The 17,401-nt window shown below is 41.3% G+C and overlaps 1 protein-coding gene across 2 annotated transcripts; it reads right to left on the reverse strand.

The window, feature by feature from the left end:
- Nucleotides 1-713: 713 nt before the first annotated feature.
- On the reverse strand, nucleotides 714-16,861 carry LOC123745312 (thymidine phosphorylase). Of its 2 annotated transcripts, XM_045725730.2 has the most exons (10): nucleotides 16,668-16,861; nucleotides 14,904-15,081; nucleotides 11,376-11,456; nucleotides 9,987-10,172; nucleotides 9,239-9,397; nucleotides 6,974-7,255; nucleotides 5,477-5,598; nucleotides 4,349-4,451; nucleotides 2,285-2,400; nucleotides 714-2,106 (listed from the first exon to the last, which is right to left on the reverse strand). In XM_045725730.2, exons 2-10 carry the CDS (start codon nucleotides 15,058-15,060, stop codon nucleotides 1,945-1,947), a joined length of 1,368 nt encoding a protein of 455 aa, XP_045581686.1. In that variant the 5' UTR covers nucleotides 15,061-15,081; nucleotides 16,668-16,861; the 3' UTR covers nucleotides 714-1,944. The 2 variants fall into 2 exon arrangements, with proteins under 2 accessions (XP_045581686.1, XP_045581688.1); XM_045725732.2 differs by lacking the exon at nucleotides 2,285-2,400 and having other exon boundaries at nucleotides 1,963-2,106.
- Between the last annotated feature and the right edge of the window lie 540 nt (nucleotides 16,862-17,401).

Consider the following 17,401-nt stretch of genomic DNA (forward strand, 5'->3'; position numbering starts at 1 on the left):
GTGCAAATTAAGATCCATAATGGTCTAAGCTCTAAGAGACTTTTACATCATCGTTTCTATTTTAGGTACTTTGGCTGTGTTATTAGCACGGTGTTTATTAAAGTCATGCAAGGCGTTTTTAAGACATGTTAAGAAACATGGCATCAGCCCCTCAGGTAAGAATAAATGAACTAGTGTATTGAGTACTGGGGCATGAGTACGGAATGTTATACACATGTACCAAATGAATAAACATTTTCTGTACTTCACTCAATATATTTCAAATAAATGTAAAGGAACTTTATGAAGCATTTTAAATAAAACAAATGTTAAATAATCTTCTTTAATACCATTCTAGGTATATTACTATATATTATTATTTGTTATATTGTCTCATTTAATTTTATCAGAAATTCGTATAACCATCTTATTTTAAATCGTTATACTTTATTTACAATTGTCGTTAGTGCTTTTATTAACTATAGACGCTTTTTGTTTAACTTTTGAGTAGTTTAAATTTATATTGCTAACATAATTTATCTTATCCTGAACAACCATACACTTGCAACTGCTGCAAATACCAATACAAACACATTTGTCTCTATAATAAACTATATTGTACTGCAATATGGTGAGTTACATAATAGTTAACTATAATTGTATTTACATGTACATTATTTTTTAAATTATATATAGTGAAAAGTTTGAATTAAGAATATTCCTAAACGCATTAATTCAATTTCTTTCTTTATTATGCACCCCATACCCATCCCGTGGGCGGTGGTGTAAAGGATTACAGAGGCACATAATCGGTTCAGGAACTGAACCCTCTAGTTCGTTTAGCTAAGCAAATAACAATCTTTTGATGCTAGTTACACAATTATTAATGTTATATATACAGGTACACATACTCATGTATACATGTACATATACATACGTATATATACATACACATACATATTTAATCACCCACACAAATACACACATCATTAATCTTTTATGCCACAAGTGATTCAACAAGAGGCTCACAACTGTCACTATACAAGGCACTTTACATCTATGATGAGTCGCACAGTTACTATTACTAGTCTTGCTGCACACCCACCCAACTGGGCGGCAGCTTTACAGTCATGTGCATGCATTACTTACAGTAAGCAAATTTTGGTTACTTCGCTAAGATTTCGGGCAGCACATCATTATGATTGAAGTACTTACACATTTCTTGGACACTATTGATGGTGTTATCTCTAAATTCCGCGATTTTTTCACATTCCATTATATAATGACGCAAAGTATGCGAAGATTTCTGCTGACAGAGTTTACATTTAGTCAAATCTACATTAGCAGATGTTACAAATTCCCAGAGATACTTGTAGCCGAGCCTAAGCCTAGCAGTGGTAACATCTAGAAATCTGCTAACCTTATTGGATGACTCATAGACGTGCGGTACATCCTGCATAATAGAATGATGATAGATGGAGGAACTGGTGTGAATTTCACTTTGCCTCAAGTCTCCGAAATTTAGTTGAATGCATTATATAGGCTACTTTGTCTACTGTTTTTATATTAAATTTCATAAACAATAATAACTTAAAACTCATGTCTTCGTTAGATTTTATTAATGCCTAACATTCACTTGTTTTGTCTTATTAACAAGCTTAGGTATATACACAACAATTTGCTGCTACCTATATGAAAGATTACACAGTGTAGATCAAAAACTAGCTATACTTTCATCTAATATTCCCCACTCGACTTGGAACGTGCATCAACTATTTTAAATTTGTTATATACAATTCTTAGATCATATTTATGGGGGGGGGGGGGAGGTTAGGTTTCAGGATCATATATCAAAAGTAACAAACATCTTTTTAGCATGGTTCTTGGGTGATGCAGGGGTGAATATTTTCTTCCCTGGATATATGGCAGCGTTCCAGCAATAGAACAGTATATATATACATCCTATTAGGTAATGCGGGCAGTGATCCTGGATGATCTTGTGAAGACTTTGATACTGGGGTCGAGGGTGAGGGCTGCCTGAGTGTTAGCGAGCACTGAAGTGGGAAGCGGGCTGTCGTGGTGCAGCTCCGCCCAAGCCTCGCCCTCCACCACACTCTCACCCACAACCTGCAACATAAGTATCTTTCAATGCTCCTGATCTGTTTCTAAATATCACCAGAAAAGCTATATATATATTAAACTTATTAAATAGGCATTAGATTTTACATTAGCACAAAAAATAATTTTTGTAAACCCATAATTTGATTAAAATAAATTTTCTTTTCACAACATAAAAAAAACTGACTTTGAGGAGGACGATGCCAGAAGCGTAGTTGATAGGATCCCCCACCCGGTTGCGTCCCGTGCCCAGCTGCATGCTCACCCTGGCCAGAGCCAGCGCGTCCAGGTCCACTACCACGCCTGCATCACATTATAACACATATTCCAACATTCCCACACATTATAACACATATTTCCAACATTCCCACACATTATAACACATATTTCCAATATTCCCACACATTATAACACATATTCCAACATTCCCACACATTATAACACATATTTCCAACATTCCCACACATTATAACACATATTTCCAATATTCCCACACATTATAACACATATTCCAACATTCCCACACATTATAACACATATTTCCAACATTCCAACACTTGTGTTTCATCCTACACACAGAAGCACTTACTATTTGGGCCGAGGACAAATAATAACTATCAGTATTGCAATTTACAGACTTAGGGTACAGCCTTAAGTGTGTGATAAAAGGCGGGCTTAAGGCTAAAATATATTTGAGATCCATACAAGAGAATCAACAGAACACACTGGCCCGGAAACTGCAAGAACATGGACTCGATCTCGAACCCATTGATGATGTGACGACGTATATTGAATTTTTTAACTAGCTCATCAAGATTGTAACTTGCTTAGCTAAATGAATTGTGGGGTTCAGTCCCTGAGCCCATTATGTGCCTCTGTAACCCTTTCCACTATCGCGCACAAGAAGGTATGGGGTGCATAATAAATGAATTAAACTAACTGAGGGTGTAAGTCTTTAACATACCACATAGTTTACACTTCGTTTCATTCTCATTAACACATATTCCATATTCCCAGTCATATTTGTACCCAAGCCTGAGCCGCATGTATGCAGAGTAACTCCAAGCATTTCTCTTTTTTACCATAAGTGAAACGGGTGTTTTGACTCACATACACGTAGTATTGCATGGTTTGGCTTCCCTCATACATTATAAATCTCTTCGCCACTTCTGTTTGTGCCTGAATATTTCTAATTTCGGTTCTTATTTGTCTCATTGTTAAAACACATTCAATGTCAACTTGTGGTTCTTGATGTGGCACGTTTGGCCCAAGTCATCTGCCACCTCGTTGAGCACTATTCCAACATGAGATGGGATCCACATGCATTTCACTTTATGACCTTTCAACTGTATCTCATTTATCCTTTTCATACAATCCACAACTATGGACATGAATATTGGATTTCGACTCTTTAAGGAATCAAGTGCACCTCGGCTATCGACCTATGGGTCTGTTCAAATATCAACAAGTCGCATTGCAGCAGCCTGTAGATCATACAGATTGAATACAGTTAGGATACACATTGCTGTGTATACCTAAGCTTGTTAATAACAAAAAACATTGGAGTGCACAAGTCTTTCCGTAACTTTACTTCGACATAATAGTAATGAGATGGGTCTGTATGGTTCAGGAAGGGATGGTTCAGGTCATTTCCTGGTTTGAGGAAGTGGAAAATGATGCTAGACTTCCACTGTGAGGGAGTATTTCCATGTGACCAACAAAGGTTAAGATGGTTAAGGAGGATTTTATGCGTAGTAGATGGGATATACTTGATGAGCTCATATGAAATTCCATCCTCACCTGGTGCTTTGCCTGTGGGTCGGTAGGTAACGACTAATTGTACTTCACTTAAAGTGTAAATGTTGCCGGTGTCTTCATATACCAACAGTCATCATGCACTAAACTGAATCCAACTTTTAAGCTATATAGATCACCAATTTTGTGTATATATATACACTACATGTATGTACGTTCTAGAAATGCATTTGTTAAGTATTGCAAATAATATACAAATTACATGAATCTATGTAAGATAACAGAAAATGTGTTTCTTCAATAAAATACAGTTCACATAAGACTAATCCAAAGCTACAAAAACCTAATAAATCTTTGAGCTACCAGATATAGTAACACTGAAACGGACGGACACAATACATTGGCCCCGTTTTAATTATTGTTATTACTTGTATTTAATAGGAGATAAAACAATTGCTTTATCTGAAAATGAGAATTATAAAGCGTATATATATACCCGAGGCGGAAGCTTTAACAGGCGTGATGTGAGAAGCGCGGGGAAGGTGGTGGTAGTCGGCCTGGTCGCCACACAGGGACCTCGCCACCTCAGGACTCACGCCCTGGGGAAACACACAAACTAGACTTTAAAAATTTAAAAATTGAATCATATCGTGCAAAACGAATGTGATGAATTTGTATCCCCATGGCTATGACCTCAATGGACAATGCGGGAAAAAATGCCCTCGGAGAGTCGGAGGTTATGTGAAAATCGAGGATGTACAGAGGTCAATCCTCTGGATCGTACAAGCCCACTGTAATAGGAAGCTTACAGCATTTTCTATTTGTTTTCCTTTTTGAACATAGTTGAGTACAGAAGCAGACGACTACTGCCGCTTGCTAGGAGGCTTAGAGCTCTCTCTCCCCACAGACGTTCTTAAGTAATGCATTAATTGTGTACTGGTAAATTTGTGCAAAATACTAATCATTTAACTCACTAATTTACAGACAACTACAGTACCGGTAACTTAGTTTCCTGCTCAGTGGAGCAACAAACGGGTATTAAAGTCAACCTGTTAAAGAGGACGAAGCTAATACAAACAGCAGTATAAACTCTAACTAACTGTATTACATGAAAAATGATCGGATGATTTTCACACCCAGAAGGCTTGTATTCATCTCATTCATTACTAAAGAATATAAAGTACATACATATTAGTATGTAACAAAATGAGGTGATAAATTACATATCGGAAAGGGTAACGTGCGCTTGACTAAATCATGTTTGATAACAGGAACACAGATTGTTGTTGTTATAGATTCAGCTACTCGGAACAAGCTCCAAGTAGCACGGGCTATGGTGAGCCCGTGGTGGACTTACCTGGCACAGGAGCGGTGCGAACAGGAACACAGATTAAGTGATGAAGATTAAGCCACATAAGAGGTGGCATGGGCATGAGTAAGTGGTAGAACAGGAACACATTCATAGCTTTCTTCCACACAGCCCCGCTCCTGTGCCAGGTAAGTCCACTACGGGCTCACCATAGCCCGTGCCACTGGTAACTTTTCGTTCCCAGTAGCTGAATCTAAAACAACAACAGCTTTCTTCTTATATTAGGTTATGACACTCGTCTGGAGGAAGACACACCTGTTTCTGAAGCATGCTACAGAACGTAGCCCTCGCTGACCCGTCGCTTAGGACTCGAGTCATGGCTCCACGACCCTCCTCTTCTGATGACGAAATCCCACACATCGCCAGCAGCTCTCCTCCTGATAAAATATGCTCATGAAACTTGTGGCCACACTTTCTAAGTCCCACAGTTATTAACCGATAAAATCCAAATAATATTTTAAATAACACATTAGTTAATGGTATATCGCATCCTAATGTCCACTAATACATTCACGCTCACTGAAGAACGGCAAACTTTCCAAGATGACGCACGTGGGGCATATGAGTGTCATAGGTCAGCTGGGGACTTACCCCAGTGCCACACTTTAACAAATATCGCTATCTATGGAAACCTCCCCTCCCGACTTGCTATTTTCTTCAAGTCTGAAATCGGGTTTCTTTCAGTCGAGTTTTTTTTCGGTGTTTTCTAGTGATAAAATTTCAGAGAAAGATAAAAAAAAAAGAGGCGGGAGATAAAGGGAAAAAGAGAGGTGATGTTGGGGGAAAGGAAAGAAGAGAGAGAGGTGGAAAAGGTGGGAGAGGGAGGTGGAGAACGTGGGAGAAGTAAGAGGGGGGAGGGGGAAAGAGGGTAAAATGGGAGAGGGAGATATTGAGAAAGAAAGTGGGAGAGGGAGAGAATTAAGAATAGGGGATAGGGGGCAGAAATGAGAGAGGCGGAGGGGGAGAGACACCCAAGCACAGCCGGATACCAAATATAGTGTAATTTATCTGAATTTACTCATTAATACCGTGGCCTCATTGAGGCCACTAATACCGTGGCCTCAATGAGGACAGGAAGCCGGTGGCTTGTCCACGGTCCCCCCCCCCCCCATTTGCCCTGATGAGCTTTTCCAACTGTATTTTAAAACCTAGCAGAGTTTTGGCATTTACGGCTTCAGCGGGTAGGCGGTTCCACGGGTTTACAACCTTATGAGTGAAAAACCTATCCTGTTTTCTGCCTACATTATGGCTTGTTGAGCTTGAACCCGTTGCTCCTCATTCGTGTTATATTTGAACTTTTGAAGAAATTGACCGGATCGACATCCTCCAAATTGTTCAGTATTTTAAAGGTTTCGATAAGCTCCGCCCTGCCATGCCGGGTCTGCAGTGTTGGGCCCTGTGGCCCTCAACCGTTCCCGATACGAGAGATGACTTTTGTTGCCCAGGTCCAGGTGTAATGGTCCAGGACAGACCGAAACGTCGTCGGTTCTTCATTTTAAAATTTGTAGCTTGGGTGTCACCTCTTCAGCCACGTCATTGTGACTTATCGTCTGCATATATATGTATATGTATAAGTATGTGACACAAAGACTGCATGAACGCGTGAGCAATTAATCACTAAGAACTTTTCTGACCTACATTCGAACCCCTGCTGCCCGAGATCACTCCCAGGCGTACAGGGTACTGTAATCAGTATTATTGTTGAAGTGGTTACATTATCCTACAGTATAACACAAGGCACCAGACCCTTACCAAGATGCGTGACCAGCTGGTGGAGGTCTGGGGGGCCTTGTCCCCGCATACAATCAATGGCTTCTCGCACCTCGAGAGCGTTGCCTATGGTGTTGCCGACAGGGACGTCCATGGCGGTGATGAGCGCGGTGCTCTTGATGCCCAGACACTTGGCCACCTTCACCAGGTTCTCTCCCAGCTGCTTTGCCTCCTCCATCGTCTTCATGAAGGCTCCTCGTCCGTACTTCACGTCCATCACCAAGGCATTTATAGACTCTGCTGCCTTCTTGCCCACAATGGATGCTGAGGCATCACAATATGACATCAGAAGCTTTCAACACATTAACTAATTTCCTGGTGCAGCACCAGGCGTGTAAAATCCAATTTCTTGGACAAGGAAATTCTGAATTTGTTTTCTGTGAAACAGGAAATGTTAAATCTCTCTTCTTAAGTAATCTTTATACCACATACAACTAAAACTATTAGTGGCTTTAGGCATAGTATATACTAGCTATGTTGACCAGACCACACACTAGAAGGTGAAGGGACGACGACGTTTCGGTCCGTCCTGGACCATTCTCGACTTCGACTTGAGACGGGACGGACCGAAACGTCGTCGTCCCTTCATCTTCTAGTGTGTGGTCTGGTCAACATACTTTAGCCACGTTATTGTGACTCATCGCCTGTATACTAGCTATATCTAGAAAATCCAAGATTCTCTTTGTAACTCAGTTTATATGTATCTACTTTTACCTGAATAAATTATTATTATTATTACAAATATTATTATTATATTGGTATTATTATTACAATTATTGTTATTATTATTATTAGTAGTAGTATTATTAAAATTATTATCATTATTAAAACATCTGTAATTTTAAGGAGTAGCCTACATATGATAATGCTACATGATTGCGGTATAATTTTGTTTTTGTTATAAACCGGTATTTACTCTTAACGTTTCAGGCAACCTATAACAGTTGCCTAACTCCGGAGTACCTATTTACTGCTAGATGGACAGAGCCATCAAATATATGAAAACATTCCTAAACGTCTCCGTCCTGTGCGGGAGTCTAACCTGGGACCGTATGTGGACTTGTTTCTTAAGTCCATTGTTTACTGTGTCATCCAGGTGTATGAATGTCAGAGAAGGCAAGACATGATAATATCATCAGCATATGTAACAGATTTATGCAATAGAGGCGCATTAGGCTAATCATAATGTATATAAGGAATAGAAAGTATTCAAGTATACATCCCCGAGGGACAGTGTGTGCATTGTAGCAGCAATATCAGAGGAATTGATAGGACTGTCAAGATTAATAACAGTTGATGAAACTGCAAAAGTCCCATTGGTCCATGTGAGGCTACTCCTAATTCCACATGAGCCAAACTCGTTCCTTTATGTCTAACCTTCGCCGAGAAACCACCCGTCACTCACACGTTTGTTGTTACCTTGTAGTGAGTGAGTGATTAAGATTAAGCCAACCAGGAGGTGGCACGGGCATGAATACCCGGTAGTGTTAAATCTACAACTGCTCCCAAACCAGAATTTACCAGGTCTCTTCTGAATCTAAACATCCAATTTGCATTCAATGTTTGGTCTTTTATTTTGTGTTGATATACAGTACACAATTAATATTCCTTTATTATACCTTTTCATGCATTCATATACTTCAATCGCGTACCATTTTTATTCTTCAACTTTCTTGAGAATGTAAATTAAGCTTTTTTAATGTCTTAATTCATGTGGGGGATTTCTGATTCTCGAGATGAATTTTGTCATCCTTTTCTGTATACATGCAAGTAAACTTATGTTCATTCTATGTTATGTACGATGTTCAAACTGAACTGCGTGATCTAAATGAGGCCAGCAAGGACAAGATAGAGTTGAAAATGGCATTAGATATTTGGTTTGGTGTTGGGATTAAAGCCTATCAACTTCTAGAGTTACTAAGGCCACCATAATTGCTTACTGACCAACCAGCAAGTACACTTTAGACTTGAACATAGTTATACCTCATTCTGCATCCCTTGTATCCCACTGTAACACGCGATCGGTTACTGAAAGCGGGGCTTAGGAGTTAAAGCTCGCCCTGCAAGCACATATAGGTGAGTACACACACGAGGAGTAAAACTGATAATCATACTTAAGTTATATAATTCATATTATCTACTATAAATACTTGACCAGTACCGTTGCACCTTACTAGTGAAGGTATTGTATGCGCACTAACTAGGTACCGCACATGCATCAGCGGTAAAGAAACATGAGAGAAGTACCGACGATGAGGGGCGTGGAGAGGACGGTGGAGGTGACGTCCCTGGCAGCGTACATGCGGCAGTCGGCTGGCACGATATCCACCGTCTGGCCCACGATGCAGCACCCGGCCTCCGTCAGCGCCTCCAGCATCTCCTTCTCGCTCAGGCTCACTCGGAACCCTGGTACGGAATAGGTTCACAAAGAGAAAATAAGAGAGCAAGTAAATAAATAATTATCAAAAGAAGGCGCCACGCCACCAAGAGTACGTGGAACGAGATCAACCAATGAGGGACCCCGCCCCACCAAAAAATATATCCTAAAAACAAAATATCCTAACCGAGGTCGTCTGCTTTTATTGTCAATACAGATGGGTTTGTGTCCTATTTATGGCAGCATAAACCTATCATCCAAGCTATGGGACAAATGTCTGAATTGCTAAAATGACATACTGCAAACGTATTAAACCCGTTGTGAGTGATTATATAACGGGAAGACCGCAACCTGATGGCTGTCCTTACTCCACAGGTGACATGACCTAACATAACAAATAAGTAGTTTTCTCTGTCATTTCCTCTCACTATTTACTGAATGGAGTCCCTACATGGGACTGAAATTAGTCAGTAACTCGGGCAACACATAATACCATTCAAGTTCGATACACCAATTATTTAAAAACTTTAGTTAATATAACGAGCGGCTACGAGAGCTGTTTATGGAAGGCCAATTATGTGAAGAGGGTTAATACAATTGACTAAAGGAGATAACAACCTGGAATGCTCTCGAGCTTGTCAAGAGTGCCGCCTGTGTGAGCAAGTCCCCTGCCGCTGATCATGGGCACCTTGAGGCCCAAGGTGGCCAGGGCTGGGGCCAGGGCCAACGACACCTTGTCCCCCACTCCGCCTGTGCTGTGCTTGTCCACCACCACCCAGTCCGCCGGCCACGACAACACACACCCTGTAGCATGGCAAAAGGTCAAGTTAACTTGTGGCAAAAACTAGTAGTGTGCGTAAGTTGCACTTAATTATTGGGATTATATTTATGTCGGAACTTGTCAAGGATAAAAATATTCGTTATGACATCAATTTAATTAATATTAGTTACTCATTAAATGGTAGTAATATGAGGGGTAGAAAAGAATGCACGAACACAAAATTATTGTAACTCAACCACACACACATACCGCTCAGACGAGTATAGGGTGCACAATAAACTCCTGCTTACAGAATAAGTATGGGGTGCACAATAAACAACTTCTCACAGAATAAGTATGGGATGCACAATAAACTACTGCTGATATAATAAGTATGGGGTGCACAATAAACTACTGCTCATAAAATAAGTATGGGTGACATTTATATTTGAGGACGGGTTGCTGGCAACCCGTCCTCACACTAGGCTGTTTAAAGCAGCGGCCGTCCTCCCCAGACGCATTCATCAATTTTAATATACTGTGTATTAACAATGGGTTTGTTCTCGTATTTAAATTAATATTCTTATACATAAAAATTCTATAATTAGTTAGGCGTATGTTAGGTTAGGTGTTTAGGTTCTGTTGGTAATTATTTGTATTTGAAGTATGTGGGTGAAGCATTTATAGAATTGTGGTTCGAATAGAGGACGTGAGCGAAGCACTTGTTCCGGAAGTGTTCAGACGTCATCAGTTGAGTCGTGTGTAAACCGCTTTTCATTCATAAACAGGGAGTTTGGCGACTAGATTAACGAGCTTGGCTCTTTGTATGCAAGGACGCAGTCCATCCTCCAAACAAAGACCCAAAGTCCATTCCATGCATCCGCCAAACCTCGTTTATGAATGAAAACCGGTTTACACATGACTTACAACTGATGACGTCCGAACACTTCAGGAACAAGTGCTTCGCTGACGACTTTTGTTCGAACTACAATGCTGTAAATGCTTCACCCACGTACTACAAATACAAATAATCACCAACAAAAACTAAACACCTAACCAGTGCCTAAATATGCACAATATGCTAATATATATAATAATATTAATTTATATTTGAGAAAAGTTCTGTTTTGAATGAACAGAATGTTAAAATTGATGGATGTGTCTTTGGGGTTGACCGCTGGATAGAATGGACTTGGTCCAAGGATGGGCTGCTGCTGCTAGAGACTACAATATAAAATAAGTCTCACCCGAGTCTCTGGTGTAGCGGGTGAGGGCGACTATCTCCTCGTCCGTCATACCCTGCAGCGTAGTGCACATCAAGAAGGCTCCTGTCCACAGTCGCACAACATGACATAAGTAATTACATCAGAGATCTCTGTTAACACGATAAATGAATCCATAGTTCCTCGAATTCAATGACTATATGCCTGTAGTATTGAATGCCCTAAATTCCTCAATGCCCACTCATCTTAGAACTTGTAAGAATGTGCCATCAAAGTAAGCAAAGTATTTATAAAAAATGTACCAAGCTGGAGACTATGTGGCGATGTGCCATCAAATTTAGAAGGATATTATTGAGTATTAGGGTTATCTCAATTGCAATTAAAAATTTACCCAAAACTGAATCACTCCCGGTAATAGTATTTTGCGCTTAGTGCATATTTCCTATTGCCTTTCACAACACCCTATCACAGTAGACTCATGCAGTATACTCCCTGTAGCCCAGGGGACGGGGGGTTGTGAAAAAATATAATGGAGGGACTGCGTCTCTGCAAGCTTCAAACAACAGTATAATAATAATAATAAATAATTAAAGAAATAAATAATTAGACGAAAGATATTAATAAACACACCTTATACATAGTGTATGCACATAAGGGTCGTCATTGTCACCACTCCCATTAGTAACAAGGTTATCCCGAATAACCGAATTCAATTACGGGCTCACCATAGCCCGTGCTACATGGACATTTCGTTCTGAGTAGCTAAATTTAAAACAACAACACTCCCATGATGGGGCCCCACCAAACACTAAGCACGGAAGCCAAAATAAAGTATCTTTCTCGTCACAACCACAAAGTCATTCACATTTCTGATACTACACTGATGTTAAACTGCTCCTCCTTGTATTTCTCTGTCGAGTGAGTAAAACTGGTGTATGTCTTCCTGTGACGATATCAACACCAACTGTGAAAATGCACTCCAATCACAATTCTTGTATGCTTAGGCTAACTCATCCTAACCCTTGCACAGAAGCCCTCCAGAATTTCTTTATTGAAGATCAGCATTGTTCCAAATGGATAACAAAAACTGGAACTCAACTCAGAATGCATGATAGGGACAATGCTATTTGTTGGCGGAGGTGTGGCAAGGTCAGCACCATCTGTGGAATGCTCCTGATTATAACTCATTTAGGAGGTGGGTCGATGACAATGTCCACTTGTGAGGGAGATGACGATATCAACACCAATTATTGCGTGCAACCGATCATATTTTCTGTTCCCCGGTGAAAGGTTGTCGTTATCCTTGTGTACTTACTGCCTTGCTAATGACTAGTATGTCTGCAGAAGTGATGAGGAGGGTCTCATGGGCTCCAGAAAGCAGTTCATCCCGGGCAGTCCAGAACTCCTGACTTGTTCCAGGGAGAGCAAGTGGTCGTCATCGGTAGAGACAGTGCTGTCTTTGAACTGTTATTGGTTGGACCGACGTACCCGGGATACGCCAAGTGGAGTTAACGCTATGCGTGCTACTGGCTGTAAAAGAATGTAAGAACACTCGTGTGTGTGTGTGTAATTACCTAAGTGTAATTACCTAAGTAATTAAGTAAGTGTGTGTGTGTGTCTCTGTCCCCAATAGCCTACAATATCTGTCATTTCCAGAAAAATAATAGCATTGCATCAACGCCTTATTTTTCTATCAGTCATCCCAACATGTCTTATCTCAGTGCCTCGTGTGTTCCCCACTTGACCAACGTCTCGACCAAGACAAGGTTGTGTAAACAAACGCTAAGAAGAGAGCAGACTTTACAAGTCATCTACTATTGCAAGCGTGTCTCCTCGTGTTATTAGTTGCTTTATTAAATGTGGTACTAGCACAGGCGAATTCGTTCTCGACTCACAATCGGAAATTCCAGGCGGGACGGATATGGTTGGGCGCTTTTCCTATCACCTAATGGTTCTGTTCACTTAGCAGTAAATAGGTACCCAGGAGTTAGGCAGCTTCTCGTGGGGTTGTATCCTGGGAAGGGTCAGTAGTTGGACTTTGGGTTGGGGGGGGGGACTTCGATTTAAGCCTATCATGTACATATACACTGGTTGCCAGTTTCCTGACACAATGACTTATTCTATGAGAGTCAACCACTATCATGTTTCTGAATACTTTTAAATAAAAATTATTAATTATCTATATCGCTGTATATCTAACACGGTACAGTTACAAGCCCAATAAGATTTCAACTAAAATTCAACAGAGCAGAAGTTGTTAAGCACATGGGGCATAATCTAACTGAACCAACCATACGAGTCACAAATACACATAGTTCGCCTAAGTAAAACAGAAAGAAGTAACACTTAGTGGGCCAGCCAGAGGCTTAGGGCCCGCGCTGCAATATCCCTGCAAAAAAAAAAAAATACAGCGATATAGATCGATATGGTATTATCTATTGTGTAGATAATACCAACTCCCAACACTAGATATGCCTGACCGCAACACCAGCACCCATGTGAGTTAACCCCAGTGCTAATTGCGGCCATCTACTGTATCCGCTCCTTGGTGCCGCTCACTGCATAGCTGCCCACTATAGCCACCCACTGTAACCACCTAGGGAAGTTATTCACTACAGCTACCAACTGTAACAACCCAGTTAAGTTATTCACAGCAGCAACACACTAGAATTGCCCATTGTAGCCGTCAATTCTGATAATGTATCTCAAGGTCGCCTGCGGGTCTCTGTCATTTCCGGCTTCATGTTATCATCGCCCACTTGATAAGACGCCGCAAAAGTTTCACGAGTACTCTATGATAGTTGTAGAATTTAATCAATAAGTTGTTTTTCATCAGGAATGGCGAGCGAAACTGCAATCCTGAGAACAGTATAAGACATGTGCTACACGCACCTACACACTCCGGGTGTACACTGTATCCTGCACATGCACACTCCAGGTGTACACTGTATCCTGCACGTACACACTCCAGGTGTACACTTTCGACGACAAAAACTGGCTAGCGCGAAATATGTAGTCCGACACCATCATGGAGTAAAATAAACTGCCAGAGTTGATTTTCCTGGATAAATTTTGATATCAATAAGAGCTGCCTCGCATGGGCCTAGAGGCCTCCTGCAGCTTGCTCATGTTGCTGTGTTTATGCCGGAACCCTTCGCGCAGACTCGTCCATGGCAGCCTCGGCGATTATTATTAATACTTACTAATTACACCTTCATTCTCCAGCACGGCTTTTCCAGTGATCGTTTACTTAGTAATATTTACTTAATATCATGTATCTAATTTCACTCGTATTTCCTCACCGAAATAAAATATTTGTGTCTCATCTTCAATTTTATTTACCTTTTTTATTTTTCCCAAATTTAGAAATCTTATTTAGTTTATTCAGCGCCTACTTACCACAGCTTTAGGAAAGGCATTTTCAACCCTTCTTCAATCCTTGTAAGATGGATACTTACCGTACACCTGAAGACAAACTCGCCCTCAAAAGAACATTTATGAAAATTTCTATAAGTTGTGGTGAAGGAGAGTGAGCCCTAGAAAAGCACCCACCGAGCTGGTAGTCGTCCATGGTCCTGTCGCTGATGGCTCTCACCAAGAAGGAGACCTGGTCGTCGGTGAACTGCCCTCCGGCTTTCTTCAGAGCTAACAAGTCAGGGATCCTCCACTGCCCCTCCTCACTAGGAGTTGACGAATCCGTGTTGGCCATCGCTGTGACTTCTGTGATGACCTGCGTGGAGGAGATATTCTATTCTTATATCACAAAAAAAGGGAGAGATAGAAAGAGAAGATAATAATTTATTCCTCATCCCTTAAAAACACACATGCTAATCACAAATTAATGGGAAATATAATGAGAAATGGAATAATGAAACATACGAAAGGTATTTTCCATTAATCCTGTCTCGCAAACCTAAGCCGAACTAGAGCCTTATAGGGGAGCCGGGTTTTTGTTGTGTTTGGGGGAGGAACGTAAAGACGACGGAGAGGCATAGGTGAAGGGAATAGTTTGGAAATGGGAAGTATAGTGTGACTTATGATAACATGGGTGCTGTCCGCCTTGCTGGCACGATTATTTATTTATTTATTCATTTTATTGTAAAGATGGGGGAGGGATTTTCTGGCCAGTATTTCATTTAGGAATTATGTATTGTAGCTGGGTTTTCATCTAGTAGATGAAGGCTCTTGAGCCATCAGCTGTGGGAGTGGGGCGTCTCATCTTGGGCCATCAGGTGTGGGAGCGGGGCGTCTCATCTTGGGCCACCAGCTGTGGGAGTGGGGCGTCTCATCTTGGGCCACCAGGTGTGGGAGTGGGGCGTCTCATCTTGGGCCACCAGCTGTGGGAGTGGAGCGTCTCATCTTGGGCCACCAGCTGTGGGAGTGGGGCGTCTCATCTTGGGCCACCAGCTGTGGGAGTGGGGCGTCTCATCTTGGGCCACCAGCTGTGGGAGTGGGGCGTCTCATCTTGGGCCACCAGCTGTGGGAGCGGGGCGTCTCTTGTCAAGGATAATGGGGTCTGGGTTTCTTTTTTGCAATGTGTTTTATCTGGAACTTTTGTTTATTTGTACTTATTTTTCATTACTTTTCAAAGTTGTTTATGAATTCAATTGCTGCCTTGGTATTGCTGGCTAGTGGCGGCTTTGATGGTCCTGGTTGGCATATGACTGGGAGTGGGTAGAGGTCGAGGAGTGGGTGGGGGAAGCAGACGAAGTAGGGTTGTGGTTCAGGAATAATACGGGTTGAAAGCGAATGGGGATAGGGGTGGGAGTGGATGGTTTGGGGGAGGCGGAGACGGTGAGATAGGGGAGGGGGTGCTGGCTGGGATTGGGAATTGCTTGCTGGGGTGAGGGGGTGCTTACTGGGGTAAGGGGAGCTTGCTTGGGTGGGGACCTGGGGGAATAGTTTCTGGCAGAGCAGGGGCTCTGGGTAGCCAGTGTGCGCATGCGTACAAAACAAAAACATGGTTGAAATTTACGTTGAAGATGACCAAAGTTCAAACGGAATCTAAACAAAATCTCAACGTCGTGATGGTTAACAGTTTTTGTTCATTCTGAACTATATCGAGTGGCGTCGAAGGACGACGTTAAACCGACCAAAAATGCAAACCGTTATATGTAGTTATCACATCCCCTGTTTCTTCTCTCTCTAGTTGTGGGGCTGAGCTCTCTCAAATTGTCCTCATAGCCTAGGCCTCTCAATTCTGGTACCAGTTTATTTGCAAACCTATGAATTTTCTATATTTTCTGTTTACGATTCACAAGTTGTGGCCGCAGGGTGCCTATGTGTACTGTGCGAACATAAGTAACTACTACATACCTAAATTTGTGCTGAATTAGTCAAACTAGACCCAAGACGTGCGACAGTTGTATCACTTGAAGAAAGTGACGTCTTCAACTTGCAAGTTAACAGAGTGGTCCCTAGATGTGTCTGGCCGCACCGCCACACGAGCGCTGGTCGAGGTCGGACTGATTAAGTGTTCTCGTCCTCACAATCTCCTGCCGAGCAAGCATGCAATAGGTTGGCAGTTGTAGATTATTACACATTATATTTGGCATGGCTCTTTTCAAGAGATAAAGTGTTTTTAAAATGTCACTTGCTTTACTGTTTAATATCTTTTAATACATTTGATTTTGTTACATTGCTATTGATCAGACTTGTTCTCTTAAATTTTAAGAATTTGAGCTGATGTGTGTATTCGATATATGCAAGGTCAGCCCACTTCAAATGAGCGATTCATGTTCAAAATCCGGGCAGAACAGGTGCAGAACAGGATTAATTAACGTGCTCGGCACGTTAATTAATCCTTTCATCTAGCATCAATAAAAAGGTACCCGGGAGTTAAGCAATTGTTGTGGGGGTGATGAGTGTGTTATAAAAGTTTACAATAAACACCTAAAACTAAACTAAACTACAGAAGACTTGGCCAAATATCCCCATTTTACTAACTGTAGGTAGTAACTAAGTGATCGTAACCTATCCACTGCTGCCCACTGGATGGGGGGCGGTGTTCAGGACAAACATATCAATTGTGTCACTAGTTCTTCACATAC

Source organism: Procambarus clarkii, chromosome 44 (genome assembly GCF_040958095.1).
Source record: "Procambarus clarkii isolate CNS0578487 chromosome 44, FALCON_Pclarkii_2.0, whole genome shotgun sequence".
Lineage (NCBI taxonomy): Eukaryota > Metazoa > Arthropoda > Malacostraca > Decapoda > Cambaridae > Procambarus > Procambarus clarkii.

Bases quoted from the DNA above. Each gene is read 5' to 3' on its own strand.
- LOC123745312 (XM_045725730.2), bottom strand. From the start codon at position 15,060: ATGGCCAACACGGATTCGTCAACTCCTAGTGAGGAGGGGCAGTGGAGG. The intron at 9,398-9,986 runs GTTGTTATCTCC...ATTCCGTACCAG, and splicing joins CAAGCTCGAGAGCATTCCAG to GGTTCCGAGTGAGCCTGAGC. The intron at 2,107-2,284 runs GTCAGTTTTTTT...CTTATGTTGCAG, and splicing joins CTGGCATCGTCCTCCTCAAA to GTTGTGGGTGAGAGTGTGGT.